This window comes from Hyaena hyaena, unplaced genomic scaffold, assembly GCF_003009895.1.
Source record: "Hyaena hyaena isolate Hyena2069 unplaced genomic scaffold, ASM300989v1 scaffold_1575, whole genome shotgun sequence".
NCBI lineage: Eukaryota > Metazoa > Chordata > Mammalia > Carnivora > Hyaenidae > Hyaena > Hyaena hyaena.
This window is the reverse complement of record NW_024082174.1, coordinates 235676-254413: the sequence shown is the minus strand read 5'-3', so window position 1 is coordinate 254413 and position 18738 is coordinate 235676. Positions and strand designations below refer to the sequence as shown.

Here is an 18738-nt window from a genome sequence, read left to right as displayed (position 1 = left end):
CACTCTATGTCAGGTACCTTCATCAAAGCTCTTACAAATAAACACAGAGATTACTCAGTAGGAACACAATGATAGTGACATGTTAAAGACTTAAAATTTACCTGCACTGGCCCTTATTCTCTCTCTATTTAAGGTCAACTCCAGAGCAAGGAAAATCATCATGGACACATTACAGAAAGTGTTCCACATTCCTCAGGAGCCCGCCTGCTCAGGCCTGCAGGTGGACTGAGGGAGGTCGTAGGTCCTGTAGGGAGGAGCACCGGCCCAGATCCTGGGCTCACTCTCACCACATACGTGCACTTGGACACCCCACCACCCTCTACAACTTGCTTGTAGGTTCACATCTCCTTATAGGATATGATGACAGCTATATCCCACGAGTAGTGTGCAAATGTAAAACCAAAGTAACACATGAAGCAAAAGTGTGATCTCTAGAAAGTGATAACAACTTTTATTTATCCAAAAACGGTCAATACACCAAAATAAAGAGATTTACATCTGCTCAGATCAATGCACTCTTTGTATAACTGAATACATAGCTGCTTATATACGCAGAGGACATGCAAATCAGACCTGCCCTGTGCTGATTAAACCGGCCCAGCCCTGACCCTGCAGCTGGGAGAGGAGCTCCAGCCCCGGGAGTCCCAGGTGTTCCCATTCTGTGATCAGGACAGAACACAGACATCTCACCATGGAGTTTATGCTTCTCTGGGCTTTCTTTGTTGCTGTTTTAAAAGGTAATTCAAGGTGAACAAGAGACACTGAGTGTGTGAATGGATGTGAGTGAGAAAAACGCTAGATGTGTGACAGTTTCCTGACCAGAATGTCTTCTGTCTACAGGTGTCCAGTGTGAGGTGCAGCTGGTGGAGTCTGGTGGAGGTCTGGTGAAGCCTGGAGGGTCCCTGAGACTCTCCTGTGCAGCCTCCGGATTCACCTTCAGTAGCTACGGCATGAGCTGGGTCCGCCAGGCTCCAGGGAAGGGGCTGGAGTGGGTTGCATACATTTATAGTAGTGGAAGCACATACTACGCAGACTCCGTGAAGGGCCGGTTCACCATCTCCATAGACAACGCCAAGAACACAGTGGATCTACAGATGAACAACCTGAGAGTCGAAGACACGGCCACGTATTTCTGTGCGAGAGACACAGTGAGGAATCATCAGGGTGAGCTCAGACACTAACCTCCCTGGAGAATGGGATCAGCACCACCAGGGGGTGCACACTATGCACAGCTCTGGTTTATATTCCCAGGAGCAGGGAGCGATGGAGGTTACAGGCAGGTTTCCTGTCAGGGTCTGGGGCTTCCTCCCCATAGAGTACTTTCCCCCAGGGAGTCCTTATGGACACATGATTTTGTGCTTAACTTTCAGTCTCTGAATGACATACTTGGAATAGGAAACGTATACGAACATGCACAGAAGACAGAGGTGTTGGCACTAGATTAATCCTTGCCACTAGAAATGAATTATTTACAGATAACTTTTTTTAATTTTTTTTAATTTTTTTTACAAATAGTTAATAGTTTATTGTCAAATTAGTTTCCACATAATACTCAGTGCTCATCCCCAAAGTGCCCTCCTCCATGCCCATCCCCCCTCCCCCCCACATCCATCAGTCCCTAGTTTTTGTCAACATTCAAGAATCTCTCATGGTTTGCCTCTCTCCCTTTCCCCCACCATTTCCGCCCTTCTTCTCTCCCTTGTTCCTCCGTCAAGTTCCTCCTAATCCTCCTATACGTGCAAACATATGATATTTGTCCTTCTCTGCCTGACTTATTTCAAGTCTATCCTTATCTAACAAGGGATAGAAAGCTAACCAAAATGATGATACGAAAGAGCTCTCCTCCAGAGAAATTCCAGGAAGAATGAACAGCTAAAGAACTGCTCCAAAGAGATATAAGCAAATATAATATAAGCAAAATAACTGAATAAGAATTTAGAACAATAATCATAAAACTCATCAAATTAATCGCTCGGCTTGAGAAAAGCATGGAGGACATCAGAGAAACTATGGCTACAAACACGATGGAGCTTAAAAAGAGTTATGATGAATTTGAAAATGTGATAAATGAGATACATAATAAACTGGAGGTGTAAAGTATGGACTGAAGAGGCAGAAAGGAGAATAAGTGATTCAGAAGACACAATTATAGAAAAAGAAGGAACTGAGAAAATGAGAAAAAAACTGATCCAGGAACATGAAAGAAGAGGTCGGGAGCTCAGTGATACAATCAAACGGAACAATTTCCCTATTATAGGAATCCCAGAAGAGGAAGAGAGAGGGAAAGGTGCTGAAGGAGTCCTGGAATGAATTATAGCAGAGCACTTCTGCAACCTGGGGAAGGAAGTAGACGTTGAAATTCAAGAGACACAAAGAACTCCCCTCAGATGTAACTTGAATCCATCTTCTGCACGACGTATCATAGTGAAACTGGTAAAATATAAGGACAAAGAGAGATTTTTGAAAGCAGCTAGGGAGAAAAGGGCCCTAACACACAAAGGGAAACCTATCAGAGTGGTGACAGACGTATCTACTGAAACTTGGCAGGCCAGAAAGGAATGGCAGGAAATCTTCAATGTGATGAACATAAAAAAATATGCAGCCAAGAATCCTCTACCCAGCAAGCCTGTCATTCAGAATAGAAGGAGAGGTTAAAGTCTTCCCAAATAAACAAAAATGAAAGAATTAATCACCACTAAACCAGCTCTACAAGAAATCCTTAGGGGGAGTCTCTGAGGGAAATGTTGAAAGGAACGCAAGATACCAGAAACACCATCACAAGCAAAAACCCCACAAAGAACACGATGACTCTAAACCCGTATTTTTCAACAATAACACTGAATGTAAGTAGATTAAATTCTCCAATCAAAAACGTAAGGTAGCAAAATGGAGAAAAAAAACAAAATCCATCTATTTGCTGTCTACAAGAAACTCATTTTAGACTGGAGGACACCTTCAGATTGAAAGTAAGGGCATGGAGAAACATGTATCATGCTACTGGAAGTCAAAAAAAAGCTGGAGTAGCTATATTTATATCAGACAAACTGGACATTAGACAGTAACCATGGATGAAGAAGGGAATTATATAATAATTAAAGGGTCTGTCGATCAGAAAGACTAACAATTATAAATGTCTACGCACCAAGTATGGGAGCACCTAAAACCATAAAACAGTTAATCACAACAGAAACACTCTTATCAATAAGAACGTGCTAATAGCAGGGGACTTTATACTCCACTTACAGCAATGGACAGTTCAACTAGACAGAAAGTCAAGAAAGACACAATGGACATAAATGACACATGGGACCAGATGGATTTGACAGATGTACTTAGAACTCGACATCCCTAGGCCATGAAATTCATTTTCCTCTCAAGTACGCATGTCACATTCTCCAAGATAGAACACATACTGGGTCATAAAGTAACCTAAATAAATATAAAAGAATTGAGATCATACCATGCATACTTTCAGATCACAATGCTATGAAACTTGAAATCAATCAGAGGAAGAAGTCTGGAAAACCTCCAAAAAAATGGAAGTTCAAAAACACACTACTAAAGAATGAATGGTCCAATCAGGCAATTAGAGAAGAAATTTAAAATTATATGAAAACAAAGGAAAATGAGAATCCAACAATCCAAACTCTATGGGATGCGGGGAAAGTAGTCCTAAGAAGAAAGTACATTGCACTCCAGGCCTATTTAAAGAAATTAGAAAAAGCCAAAGTGCAAAATCTAAAGGGCACCTAAAGCAATTGGAGGGATAACAACAAGACACCGAAAAGCCAGTAGAAGAAGAGAAATAATAAAACTCAGGGCAGAAATAAACAATATAGAAACCAAAGAAACAGTTGAACAGACCCATGAAACCAAGAGTTGTTTTTTTGAAAAAATAAACAAAATTGACAAACCTCTATCCAAGCTTCGCAAACTAAAGAAAAGGCACTCGCATAGACAAAATAATGAATGTAAATGGACTGATTACAACCAAACCCTCAGAAATATAAGCAATCATCAGGGAATACCATAAAAAACTACATGACGACAAAGTGCTCAACTTAGAAAAAACGGACAAATTCCTAAACACACACTCAGTGACTTATTGACATGGTAAGAGATAGAAAACCTCAACAGACACATAACAAGTTAGGAAATTGAATCAGTCCTCAAACATCTCCCAGCAAATGAGAGTCCTGGGCCAGATGGATTCCCTGGGGAATTCTACCAGACATTTAAAACAGATTAACATCCATTCTCAAACTATTCCAAAAAATAGAAATCAATGGACAACTTCCAGACTTATTTTATGAAGCCGGCATCACTTTGATTCCCAAGTCACACAGAGACCCAGCAAAAAAGGAGAACTAAAGGCCAATATCCTTGGTGAATACAGATGCAAAAATCCTCAACAAGATACTTGCAAATTGAATTCAATAGCACACTAAAAGAAATATCCACCAAGATCAAGCGGGACTCATTCCTGGGTTACAGGGCTGGTTCATCATTCGCAACTCAATCAATGTGATATATCACATCAACAAAAGAAAAGATAAAAACCATATTATTCTGTCGATAGACACAGAAAAAGCATTTCACAAAATACAGGATCCCTTCTTCATAAAGACCCTCGACAAAGTTGGGATAGAAGGAACTTACTTACATCATAAAAGCCATCTATGAGAAGCCCTCAGCAAACATCATCCTCAACGGGGAAAAACTGAGAGCTTTCCCCCTGAGATCAGGAACACGACAGGGATGTCCACTCTCACCACTGCTGTTTAACATAGTGCTGGAAGTCCTAGCATCAGCTATCGGACAACAAAAGGAAATAAAGGGCATCGGAATTAGCAAAGAAGAAGTAAAACTTTCACTTTTCACAGACGACATGATACTTTACATCGAAAATCCGACAGACTCCACCAGAAGCCTACTAGAACTGATCCAAGAATTCAGCAAAGTTGTAGATTACAAAGTCAACGTGCTGATATCAGTTGCACTTCTATACACCAACAATGAAGCAACAGAAAGAGAAATCAAGAAATTGATACCATTCATAATTGCACAAAAAACCCGTAAAATACCAAGGAAGAAACCTTACCTAGGATATAAAAGATCTGTATGATGAAAACTATCGAAAACTTATTAAGGTAATTGGAGAAGACACAAAGAATTGGAAAAACATTCCATGCTCATGGATTGGAAGAATAAATATAGTTAAAATATCATTACTACCCAAAGCAATTACTCATTCAATGGAATCCCAATCAAAATTGACCAGCATTCTTCACGAAACTAGAACAAACTATCCTAACATTTGTAGGGAACCACTAAAGACCCCGAATAGCCAAAGTAATATGAAGTAGAAAACCAAAACGGGAGGCATCACCATCCCAGGCTGTAGCCTCTACTACAAAGCTGTCATCATCAAGACAGTATGGTATTGGCACAAAATAGACTCGTAGACCTATGGAATAGAATAGAGAACTCAGAATTAGACCCACAAATGTATGGCCAACTAATCTTTGACAAAGCGGTAAAGAGTATCCAATGGAAAAAAGACAACCTCTTTCACAGATGATGCTGGGAGAACGGAACAGCAACATACAGAAGAATGAAGCTAGATCATTTTCTCACACCATACAAAAAAAAAAAAAGAAAGAAAAACCTCAAATGGACAAAGGACCTGCATTTGACCTGGAAAGCATCAACCCCTACATGGGAAAGTGGGAAAAAAACCTCACTGACCTCAACCACAGGAATTTCTTACTTTACATCCCCAAGGCAAGGGAATCAAGATAAAAATGAACTACTGACACCTTATGAAGATTAAAAAAAAAAAGTTTCTGTAGGGGAAAGGAAACAATCCATACAACGAATAGGCAACTGACAGAATGGGAAAAATCAGTTGCAGATGACATATCAGATAAAGGGCTAGTATCCTCCATCTATATGGAACTCATCAAACTGCACACCCAGAAAAACAAATAATCCAGTGAAGTAATGGACAGATGACATGCACAGACACTTCTCCAAAGAGGACATCAGGATGACCCGCAGTCACACGAAATGATGCTCAGCATCCCTTCTCATCAGAGAAATACAAATCAAAACCACACTAAGATACCACCCCATGGCGGTCAAAGTGGCTAAAATGAATAAATCAGGAAACTCTAGATGCTATCGAGGATGTGGAGGATTGGGCACCCTCCTATAGTGTTGGTGGGAATGTAGTCTGTTGCAACCCCTCTCGAAGACAGTATGGAATTCTCAAAAAATGAATAATAGAACTCCCCTATAACCCAGCAGTAGCACTGCTAGGAATTTATTCAAGTGATACAGGATGCTGATGCATAGGGGCACATGTATCCCAATGTTCATAGCAGCACTCACAACAATAGTCAAAACACGGAAAGAACCGGAGTGTCCATCAACTGATGAATGGGTCAAGAAGATGTGGTATATTTATATAATGGAATACTACATGGCAATGAGAAAGAATGAAATCTGACCATTTGTAGCAACATGGATGGAACTAGAGGGCGTTATGCTGAGCGAAATAAGTCAGGCAGAGAAGAACAAATACCATATGTTTGCACGTATAGGTGGATGAGGAGGAATTAGCGGAGGATGATTAGGGATCTAAAAGAAAAATAGTTGAGGAGAAAGAGGGAGGCAAACCATGAGAGCCTCCTGAATGCTGAGAACAAACTAAGGGCTGATAGGAGTGGGGGAGAGAGGAAGGGGGGTGATGGGCATTGAGGAGTGCACTTGTTTGGATCAGCATTGGGTGTTATATGTAAACCAACTTGACAATAAACTATTTAAGAAAAAAAGAAGAAAGATAGAATTTAAAAAAAAAAAAAGAGCTTCTGCACGGCAAAGGAAACAATCCATAAGACTAATAGACAACTGATGGAATGGAAAAGATAATTGCAAATGACATATCGGATAAAAGGCTAGAATCCAAAATGTATAAGGTACTCACCAAACTCCACATTTGGAAAACAAAGAATCCAGTAAAAAAAAGTTATTTTAAATGAACTTTTAATGAATTTTTTCCTAAGCGAGAATCATACCCCTAGTCCAACGAGCCGAGGACTGATGGGGTTGTGGGGGAGGGGAGGGGGGAGATGGGCATGGAGGAGGGCACGTGTGGGGATGAGCACTTGGTGTTATATGGAAACCAACTTGACAATAAACTATTAAATAAATTAAAAAAATAAAAGCTCTTTTCACCTCACTACCACCAATACTTATGAACATCTTCATAAAAAAAATCTCTAGTATTAATTGTGTTTTATTTATATTCCCAATTTTGAAATTAAGCTTCTGTGAACATCCAATAATAAAAACAACTTATCAAAACAGGAAAAACTCCTACATTGATGTATATTTGATCATCTGCCTCTGCTTCAGGTGGGTTGTTGTGGAAATCACATAAATCACACATTCTCTAAACATCACATCTATGTCTCAAGGCTGAGAAGAAAAATTTTTGCAACATTAGACACTGGCAGTGATTCTGATAAAAGAAAGCCACTTAAGACATAACACTTGGTGACATTAATGCTTGCAAAGCCGCCAACCATTAAATCCAATGACTGCTGATACAACCAGCAACATGGTTGTATTGACAAGAGTTTATGCTGAGCAGAATAAGACCTACAAATAAGAGTTCATATCATATGAACACACTCTCTAAAGCGAAACTAATCTGAAGAAACATGAGAAAGATTAACAGATCCGTGGGGACATGGTGAAGTAAGGAACTAGGAAGGAAGAATTCCAAGGGAACATTAAAGAGATTTTAATGGGAATTATGTGTTCAGTCCGATATGTTGATTCTCGAATCAGTGTTCTATCATATCACACATCGGCATGTGCACCTCACTCTATGTCAGGTACATTCATCAAAGCTCTTACAAACAAACACAGAGACTACTCAGTAGGAACACAATGATAGTGACATGTTAAAGACTTAAAAAGACACCTGCACTGACCCTGATTCCCTCTCTATTTAAGGTCAACTCCAGAGCAAGCAAAATCATCATGGACCCATTACAGAAAGTGCTCCACATTCCTCAGGAGCCCGCCCGCTCAGCCCTGCAGGTGGACTGAGGGAGGTCGTAGGTCCTGTAGGGAGGAGCACCGGCCCAGATCCTGGGCTCACTCTCACCACATACGTGCACTTGGACACCCCACCACCCTCTACAACTTGGTTGTAGGTTCACATCTCCTTATAGGATATGATGACACCTATACCCCACGAGTCGTGTGCAAATGTAAAACCAAATTCTCATGGAGCAAAAGTGTGATCTTTCGAAAATGATAGTAACTAATGTCATTTTTCCAAAAGCTGTCTAAACACCAAATTAAAGAGATTTACATCTGCTCAGGTCACTGCCCTCTTTGTAACGACTGAATACATAGCTGCTTATATACGCAGATGACATGCAAATCAGACCCTCCCTGTGCTTATTAAACCAGCGCAGCCCTGACCCTGCAGCTGGGAGAGGAGCTCCATTCCTGGAGTCTCAGGTGTTCCCATTCTGTGATCAGGACAGAACACAGACATCTCACCATGGACTTTGTGCTTGGCTGGGTTTTCCTTCTTGCTGTTTTAAAAGGTAATTCATGGCAAACAGAGACACTGAGTGTGTGAATGGATACGAGTGAGAGAAACACTAGATGTGTGACAGGTTCCTGACCAGGATGTCTTGTGTCTACAGGTGTCCAGTGTGAGGTGCAGCTGGTGGAGTCTGGGGGAGGCCTGGTGAAGCCTGGAGGGTCCCTGAGACTCTCCTGTGCAGCCTCCGGATTCACCTTCAGTAATTATGCCATGAGCTGGGTCCGCCAGGCTCCAGGGAAGGGGCTGGAGTGGGTTGCATTCATTTATAGTAGTGGAAGTAGCACAAGCTACGCAGACTCCGTGAAGGGCCGATTCACCATCTCCATAGACAACGCCAAGAACACAGTGGATCTACAGATGAACAACCTGAGAGTCGAAGACACGGCCACGTATTTCTGTGCGAGAGACACAGTGAGGAGTCATCAGGGTGAGCCCAGACACAAACCTCCCTGGAGAAGGGGATCAGCACCACCAGGGGGTGCACACGATGCACAACTCTGGTTTATATTCCCAGGAGCAGGGAGTGATGGAGGTTACAGGCAGGTTTCCTGTCAGGGTCTGGGGCTTCCTCCCCATAGAGTAGTTTCCCCCGGGGAGCCCTTACGGACACATGATTTTGTGCTTAACTTTCAGTCTCTGAATGACATACTTGGAATATGAAACGTATACGAACATGCACAGAAGACAGAGGTGTTGGCACTAGATTAATCCTTGCCACTAGAAATGAATTATTTACAGATATCTTGAAGAACACCAAATGGAACATTACGAGTTTCCCTGTTGCACTCACTGATTCTTTCACGCCCGCCCAGCTCAGTGTGCAAGCTTGCTAGAAGCCGCATACAGTGCATAGTGGACACGAAGCTGCAGAGGCGCCGAATATCTTCATCTAGAGAAGACAGACTCCTGGTGGGCTCATTGTGGGAAGCATGTTCACTGTACCAATATTGGTTGAAGGCATGGGAAACCACATGGACCCCCACCAAGGCACGGTTGGATGCGGAACCTGAAGTTTAAACACACACACACACACATTGGGGTGGGGGGGAGGGAGAGAAATAGGAAAGTATGAAACTTTCATGGGCTTCATCATTTCAGAAGTGTGTTAAATTAGTTAAACTGGATCTGACACAAAATATCATCAGAGCTGTGTGTCCTGAGGCTCAATTACACATCTTGAATTTCTGGTCATGGTATGTTATTCCCTCAGAATCCAGCAGTGAGAATTTTACCGCAAACATCAGGTGGTTTTTCCTTGTGGAAAAATGAATGTCCCTCTGCCTTGCTCTCATAAGGGTGGTGTGATTCAATTCATGTCCATGCAAACTCCAGGACAATATCTCCTTCCCAGGGTCCCGAATGCACTCACAGTACAATGTCCCTTGTTTCATAGATGATGATACTCACTGTCCTTGTGTATCCGTATCTTGATTCCTTAGGAGGTATTTTCCACAAACTCCACACACACAGTGACCCATCTTCTGCTCTGAGAGATGGTCAGTGTCATTTCTCCTACAATACCTTCCCTGCTCTCTTGGAGCACAACCTCGTATGCACTACTTGAGATGTTGACATGGAATATATCACACTTCACCCTCATCAATTCACACACAAGAACTGCCTAATAACATGTAACAGTAAAACAGGACATTGTTCAATACGGGACAAGAATGTGTTTACAACACAAACCTGGATAAATCCTGTGCGTTTCTTTCTGTGCCTTCCTACTTCCTCTCTGTCCAGGAAGCGGGGTGCGGTGCCATGAGGGACGTGAGGCTCTGATGGACCGCGAATGTGGTGTCCTGCATGAAACCAGCACCGACCCCAACCTCAGAGGAGACACAGGAAATACCCTTCTACTCTCGGCGTCCTTACATTTTCGTGACATCCCAGGTGTGTGCATCTGATGTCATGACTCCGTCCCTTTGGTGAAATTGTGCCCCGTGGATACAGGAGGTCAGGACCACCGCCACCCTGAGCATGAAGCTCTTTGGGAGGGTCGTTCTCAAGAGAAGCACATCCAATTTGGGTTCTTCATCTGTTGTCAGTCATTCTTTTTTTTTTTTAATTTTTTTTAATGTTTTTTATTTATTTCTAGGAGAGAGAGAGAGACAGCATGAGCAGGGGAGGGTCAGAGAGAGAGGGAGTCACAGACTGAAACAGGCTCCAAGCTCTGAGCTGGCAGTCAGCACAGAGCCCGACGCGGGGCTCGAACCCACGAACCGTGAGATCATGACCTAAGCGAAAGTCGGACGCTTAACCGACTAAGCCACCCAGGCGCCCCTGTTGTCAGTCATTCTATGTGTGTGTATCTCAGACATTCGCGGTTGGGTAAGATCAGTTACTGATCTAACACACCTGCTTCCTTGTGACTGTGCTCAGGTTGTGTGGACTCACCCAGATGAACCTGGAGAAGGAGTCTCAGGTGTACAGACTCTCGCAGTCTCTCTCATTTACCTGCGTCACCACTAAATTCTCACCAACAACAGTCGACTTCGGGTATTTTTCACTTAATTCAGTTTTTGCAACTCTAGCCTCCAGTTTTGTTGTGCATAGTGAGCAGGCTGTGGTCAGTTGTGTCACTGTAAGGCATTTGTACAGTGGATACTTTTAGAAATGTACTTATACATTATACAAAATAGTGGATACATTGTCTAATTTTAATGCACTTTTTCCCCCAGCAACCTTGATATGACTCCTCTTTTGAAAATCAATGTAGACACATATATCTAAAGAATATATATTTTAAATTTTGTACTTACAGAATTTATTGTAATTAGTTGCTTAACTGATACCATATTTTGTTTTATTTTATCTTAAATAATCTATTGTCAAGTTGAATGCTCATCCCCACAAGTGCCCTCCTCCATGCCCATCACTCCCCTTCCCCTCTCCCCCATCGCCATCAGCCCTGTTTGTTCTCAGCATTCAAAACTCTCTCATGGTTCGCCTCCCTTCCACTTCCCAACTATTTTTTCCTTCATCTCCCCCATTGTCCTCGGTTAAGTTCCTCCTAATCCACCTATATGTGCAAACATAGGGTACCTGTCCCTTTCTGCCTGACTTATTTTGCTCAGCATAACAGCCTCAAGTTCCATCCATGTTGCTACACATGGCCAGATTAATTCGTTCTCATTGCCATATAGTATTCCATGGTATAGATAAACCACATCTTCTTGATCCATTCGTCAGTTGGTGGACACTTAGGTTCTGCCTGCACCATCTGTTACAGAGGCTGTCTTTTTTCCATTAGATGCTCTTCCCCACTTTGTCAAAGATTAGTTGCCCATACATTTGTGAGTCCAATTCTGAGTTCTCTCTTCTATTCCATTTGTCTATGTGTCTGTTTTTGTGCCAATACCATACTGTCTTGATGATGACAGCTTTGTAGTAGAGACTAAAGTCTGAGGTGGTGATGCCTCCCGTTTTAGTTTTCTTCTTCAGTATTACTTTAGCTATTCGTGGTCTTTTGTGCTTCCATACAAATTTGAGGATAGTTTGTTCTAGTTTTGAGAAGTATGCTGGTGCAATTTTGATTGGGATTGCATTGAATGTGTAGATTGCTTTGGGTAATAATGACTTTTTAACTATATTTATTCTTCTTATCCATGTGCATGGAATGTTTTTCCATTTCTTTGTGTCTTCTTCAATTTCCTTCATAAGTTTTCCATAGTTTTCATCATATATATCTCTTATATCCTTTGTTAGGTTTATTCCTAGGTATTTTGTGGTTTTTTTGTGCAATTGTGAATGGGATCAGTTTCTTGATTTCTCTTTCTGTTGCTTCATTGTTGGTGGATTTCTATACATTGATTTTGTACCCTGCAACTTAGTTGAAATTTTCGAACAGTTCTAGTAGACTTCTGGTGGAGTCTGTCGGGTTTTCTATGTAGAGCATGACGTCGTCTACAAAAACTGAAAGTTTGACTTCTTGTTTGCCAATTCTGATGCCTTTTATTTCTTTTCGTTGTCTGATGGCTGATGCTAGGATTTCCATCACTATGTTAAGCAACAGTGGTGAGTGTGGACATCCCTGTCGTGTTCTTGATCTCAGGGCGAAAGCTCTCAGTTTTTCCCCACTGAGGATGATGTTAGCTGAAGGCTTGTCATAGATGGCTTTTATGATGTTTAAGTAGTTTCTTTCTATCCTAACTTTCTCTAGAGTCTTTATGAAGAAGGGATGCTGTATTTTGTCAAATGCTTTTTCTGCATCTATCGACAGGATCATATGGTTTTTATCTTTTTTTTGTTGTTGTTGATGTGATGTATCACACTGATTGATTTCCGAATGTTGAACCAGCCCTGTAACCAAGGAATGAATCCCACTTGATCTTGGTGGATAATTCTTTTTATGTCCTGTTGAATTACATTTGCAAGTATCTTGTTGAGGATTTTTACATCTGTATTCATCAATGATATTGGCCTGCAGTTCTCCTTTTTGACGAAATAGGCAGAAGGTATGAACAGACATTTCTCCAAAGAGGACATCCAGATGGCCAACAGACACATGAAACGATGCTAAGTATCCTTCCTCATCAGGGAACTAGAAATAAAAACCACACTGAGATGCCAACTCACGCCGGTCAGAGTGGCTAAAATGAGCAAATTAGAGGACTCTAGATGCTGGCAAGGATGTGGAGAAACGGGCACCCTCCTACACTCTTGGTGGGAATGTAAACTGGTGCAGCTCCTCTGGAATACAGTGTGGAGGTTCCTAAAAGAAGTAACAATAGAACTCCCCTAGGACCCAGCAATAGCACTGCTAGGGATCTACACAAGGGATACAGGAGTGCTGATACACAGGGGCACATGGACCCCAATGTTCATAGCAGCACTCTCAACAATATCCAGAACATGGAAAGAGCCTTGGTGTCCATCAACGGACGAATGGATCAAGAAGATGCGGTTTATCTATACAATGGAACACTACATGGCAATGAAAAAGAATGAAATCTGGCCATGTGTAGCAACATGGATGGAACTTGAGGGTGTTATTATGATTATTATGAGCGAGATGAGTCTGGCAAAGAAAGACAGATACCATATGTGTTCACTTATAAGTGGATCAGGAGAAACTTAACAGAGGACCATGGGGGAGGAGAATGGGAAAAAATAGTTGGGAAAGAGCATGAGGCAAACCATGAGAAAATCTTGAATTTGGAGAACTGAAGGCTGATGGTGGTGGGGGAGAGAGGAAGGGAGATGATGGGCATGGAGGAGGGCCCTTGTGGGGATGAGCACTAGGTGTTATATGGAAGCCAACTTGACAATTACCTGTGAAAGAAAAAAAAAAAGACAAGAAGTCATCAAAATCCTTGAGGAGAAACCAGGCAAAACTCTGCTTTGTTTTTATGGCTACAGCAACTTCTTACTCAACACGTCTCCAGAAGCAGGGGAAACAAAAGCAAAAATGAACTATTGGGATCTCATCAAAATCAAAAGCTTCTGCACAAGAAAGAAAACAATGAACAAAACTAAAAGGCTACTGATAGAATGGGATAAGATATTTGTACATGACATACCAGATAAATGGTTAGAATCCAAAATCTATAAAGAAGTTATCAAGCTCAACACCCAAGAAACAAATAATCCAATGAATAAACAGGCAAAAGACTTGAACAGACACTTCTCCAAGAAGACATCCAGATGACTAACTGGCACATGAAAAAAGGCTCAACAGTATTCAACATCAGGGAAATACAAATCAAAACGATAATGAGGTACCTCCTCACACTTCACAGAATGTCTAACATTAACAACTCAGAAACAACATATGTTGGTGAGGATGCGGAGAAAGAGGATCTCTTTTGCATGGCTCGTGGGAATGCAAACGTGTGCAGCCATTCTGTAAAACAGTATGGAGGTTCCTCAAAAAATTAAAAATAGAACCACCCTACAACCCAGCAATTGTACTACTAGGTATTTATACAAGGGATACAGGTATGTTGTTTTAAAGGGACACATGCACCCCAATGTTTACAGCAGCATTATTAACAATATCCAAAATATGGAAAGGGCCCAAATGTCCATTAATGGATGAATGGATAAAAAAGACGTGGGATATATATATACAGTGGAGTATTACTCGGCAATCAAAAAGAATGAAATCTTACTATTTACAACTACGTGGATGGAAAGAGACAGAGCACACTGGGAAGGACACCTCACAAGTGCGTGAGTGCGAACTGGGACCAGAGACACGGAGGGAGGGAGGGCACCCGGCTCGCGTGCAGCTGCGGTGAGAGATTAACCTGCGGGTGGTGGCGAGCTGCCGGGAGTCCAGGGCAAGGAAAGAAAAGCTGAGACTGCTCACAGAACCGTCCCTGGAGAGGAGAAGAACCTCGGCCTGGAAGGAGTGTTTTTAGCTCTGGCTGGGGTGCTGCCTTTAAACGAGCTGCCCTGGTCCCAGAGGCGCGGGAAAAACCGAACTGCCGCGCGCCCGGCACCATCATGGCGGCGGCGGCCGGTGAACTGCCAGCAACGCCTGAGGGGGCGGTCCCGGCGCGGGGTGAGCGGCAGTGGCGCGCGCGACATCGGCCACTGCAGCGGCGGTGACGTGGCGCGGCGCCCGGTGAAGCGGCGGCTGCATGCGAGGAAGCTGCCTGCGGAAGCGGCGCAGCAGGTAGGGCGGTTGCGCCCGGTGAGGCGACGCGGACTCTGCGGACCTGAAGTGGCTACGCTCCCCACAGCACTCGGGCTGTGTCGCTGCTTGACCCCGCGGGCCTGAGGCTGCGGCACTTCCCCCACCCCCCACTCAACCCCCGGCCACAGGGAGCAGCGACCAGCGGGACCCTTAAGGGCGGTATAACAAAGCCTCTCAGGAGTAATCAGACGAGATAGCTTCTCTGGATAACACCACCGTCTTTCTCTCACCTCTCCAACCATATTCCACCCTTTAGCTCTTTGAGAAAAGCTTCTTATCCCTTCTGCCTGTTCATTCAATTTCCAATTTTGCCTCATCCCCGCCCTATCATCACCCTCTTTCTCTATGCTCTTCAACCAGCACTGCATACACCCGGCTATTTAACTGTAGCTGGGAAATCTGGTTATATGCTTTAAACCGACCTTTGTCTATCGGTTTTCTTCTGTCTTCCTTCTCTTTTCTTCTTTTTGACTTTTTTGTGTATTTTTATATTCTATCATTCGACATCCCTCCGACGTCTTTCTCATTACTTTTTAGTTTTCCCATGATTAGCGTGATTGTTGGACTTGTCCGTGCATTTGTGTCCCTCTGTTCCCTGTGTGTTTGTCTATATGTTTTCTCCTCCAGGGCTACCTCAAGAAACAAGCCAAAGTACACATGGTGGAGAGTCCCAAACACCACTACGAGTAGGAAAATAAAATAACCAAGGTCTCAGCAAGAGAGACCATGAGATACCATTCAAAGAATACTTTCTGAAAGGATAGGCCCTGGACAGTCAAAGAGTCTTCTTGGGTACAGCAGCGCTCACAGGTGCAGTGAGCATAACAAGTCTTTAAAACTAACAAGAGACAGAAAGCTAACCAAAATGAAGAAACGAAAGAGCTCTCCTCCAAAGAAATTGCAAGAGGAATTGACAGCCAATGAACTGCTCAAAACAGATATAGGCAGCATAACTGAACAATAGTTTAGAACAATAATCGTAAAATTAATTGCTGCGCTTGCAAAAAGCATAGAGGACATAAAGAAACTATGGCTACAAATAACATGGAGAAAAAAATAGACATGATGTATTAAAAAATGTGATAAATGAAATACATAATAAACTGCAGGTGTCCAACGCACTGATGAAAGAGGCAGAAAAGAGAATAAGTGATTTAGAAGACACCATTATAGAAAAACAAGAAGCTGACAAAAAAAAGGGAGAAACTTATGCAGGAACATGAAAGAAGAGTTCGAGAGCTCAATGATACGGTCAAACGCAACAATATCTGTATCACAGGAATCCCAGAAGAGGAAGAGAGAGGGAAATGTGCTGAAGGAGTCCTGGAACAAATTATAGCAGAGAACTTCCCCAACCTGGGGAGGGAAGTAAACGTTGAAATGCAAGAGGCACAGTGAACTCCCCTCAGACGTAATTTGAATCGATCTTCTGCACGATATATCATAGTGAAAATGTCAAAATATAAGGACAAAGAGAATTTTGATAGCAGGTACGGAGAAAAAGACCCTAATATACAAAGGCAAACCTTTCAGATAATAAACAAATTGAAAGAATTTGTCACCACTAAGCCAACCCTACAGAAATCCTGAGAGGGACTCTCTGAGGGAAGTATTGAAAGGAACGAAGACACCAGAGACACCACCACAAGTATGAACCCCACAAAGGACACAACGACTCTAAACCCACATATTTCAATAACAACACCGAATGTAAATGGGTTGAATGCCCCAATCAAAAGACATAGGGTAGGAGAATGGATAAAGAAAACAAAATCCATCTATTGGCTGTATACAAGAAATGCATTTTAGATTGGAAGATACCTTCAGATTAAAAAAGGGATGGAAAATATGTATAATGCTATGGGAAGTCAAAAGAAAGCTGGAGTAGCTATACTTATATCGGACAAACTGGACTTTAAATATAAGACAATAGCAAAAGATGAAGAAGGACTTTACATAATAATTACAGGGTCCATCCATCAGGAAGAACTAACTATTATAAATGCCTATGCACCGAATATGGGAGCACCTAAATCTGTAAAACAATCACAAACAGAAACAAACTTATAGATAAGAATGTGCTAATAGTAGGGGACTTTAATACTCTGCTTACAACAATGGATAGATCAACCAAACAGAAAATCACTAAAGAAACAATGCACTTGAATGTCACAATGGACCACATGGATCTGACAGATACATTTAGAACCCTGCATCCTGAGGCCAAGGAATTCACTTTCTTCTCAAGTGCGCCTGGCACAATCTCCAAGATAGATCACATACTGGGACATAAAGCAGCCCTCAATAAGTAGAAAAGATTGAGATCGTACCATGCACACTTTCAGATCATAATGCTTTGAAACTTGAAATCAACCACAGGAAGAAGAATGGAAAATCTCTAAAAACATGGAGGTTAAAGAACACCCTACTAAAGAATGAATGGGCCAATCAAGCAATTAGAGAGGAAATTTAAAAATATATGGAAACAAATGAAAATGAAAATACAACAATCCAAGCTGTATGGGATGCGGCAAAGGCAGTCCTAAAAGCAAAGTACATTGCACTCCAGGCCTATTTCAAGAAATTGGAGAAAGCGCAAGTGCAAAATCTAACAACTCGCCTAAAGGAACTAGAGGAAAGCAACAAGAACACCCCAAACTCAGCAGAAGAAGAGAAATGGAAAAAATCAGAACAGGAATAAACAACAAAGAGACTAAAGAAACAATTGAACAGATCAAAGAAACCAAGAGTTGGTTCTTTGAAAGAATAAATAAAATTGACAAACCTCTAGCCAAGATTCTGAAAAAGAAAAGAGAGAGCACCCAAATGGACAAAATCATGAATGAAAATGGACTTATTACAATCAACCCCTCAGAAATACAAGTAATTATCAGGGAACACTATGAAAAATTATATGCCAACAAATTGGACAACTTAAAAGAAATGGACTAATTCGTAAACACACTCACTACCAAAATTCACACGGAAAGAAATAGAAAATCTGAACAGACCCATAACTAGTGAAGAAATCGAATCAGTGATCAAAAGTCTCCCAACAAATAAAAACCCAGGAATTGATGGCTTCCCAATGGATTTCTACCAGACATTTAAAACGGAATTAAAACCAATTCTTCTCAAGCTATTCCAGAAAACAGAAATCTAAGGAAAACTACAGGACTCATTTTATGAAGCCAGCATCACTCTGATTCCCAAGCCAGACAGAGATCCAGCCAAAAAAGAGAACTACAGGCCAGTATCCTTGATGAATACGGATGAAAAATCCTCAACAAGATCCTGCCGAATCGAATCAAACAGCACGTAAAAAAAAAATATCCACCAAGATCAAGCGGGATTCATTCCAGCGTTACAGGGCTGGTTCAATATCTGCAAATCAATCAATGTGATACATCACATCAACAAAAGAAAAGATAAAAACTGTATGATCCTGTTGATAGATGCAGAA

The 18738-nt window shown here is 41.9% G+C and overlaps 1 gene segment (V, D, J or C); it reads left to right on the top strand.

Annotated features, from left to right (window-relative positions):
* The first annotated feature begins 676 nt into the window (after positions 1-676).
* LOC120225936 lies at positions 677-8121 on the top strand. The segment is given in 4 exon segments: positions 677-737; positions 841-1164; positions 1252-1316; positions 8026-8121. Coding segments are annotated over 4 exon segments (531 nt in total).
* The last annotated feature ends 10617 nt before the right edge of the window (positions 8122-18738 follow it).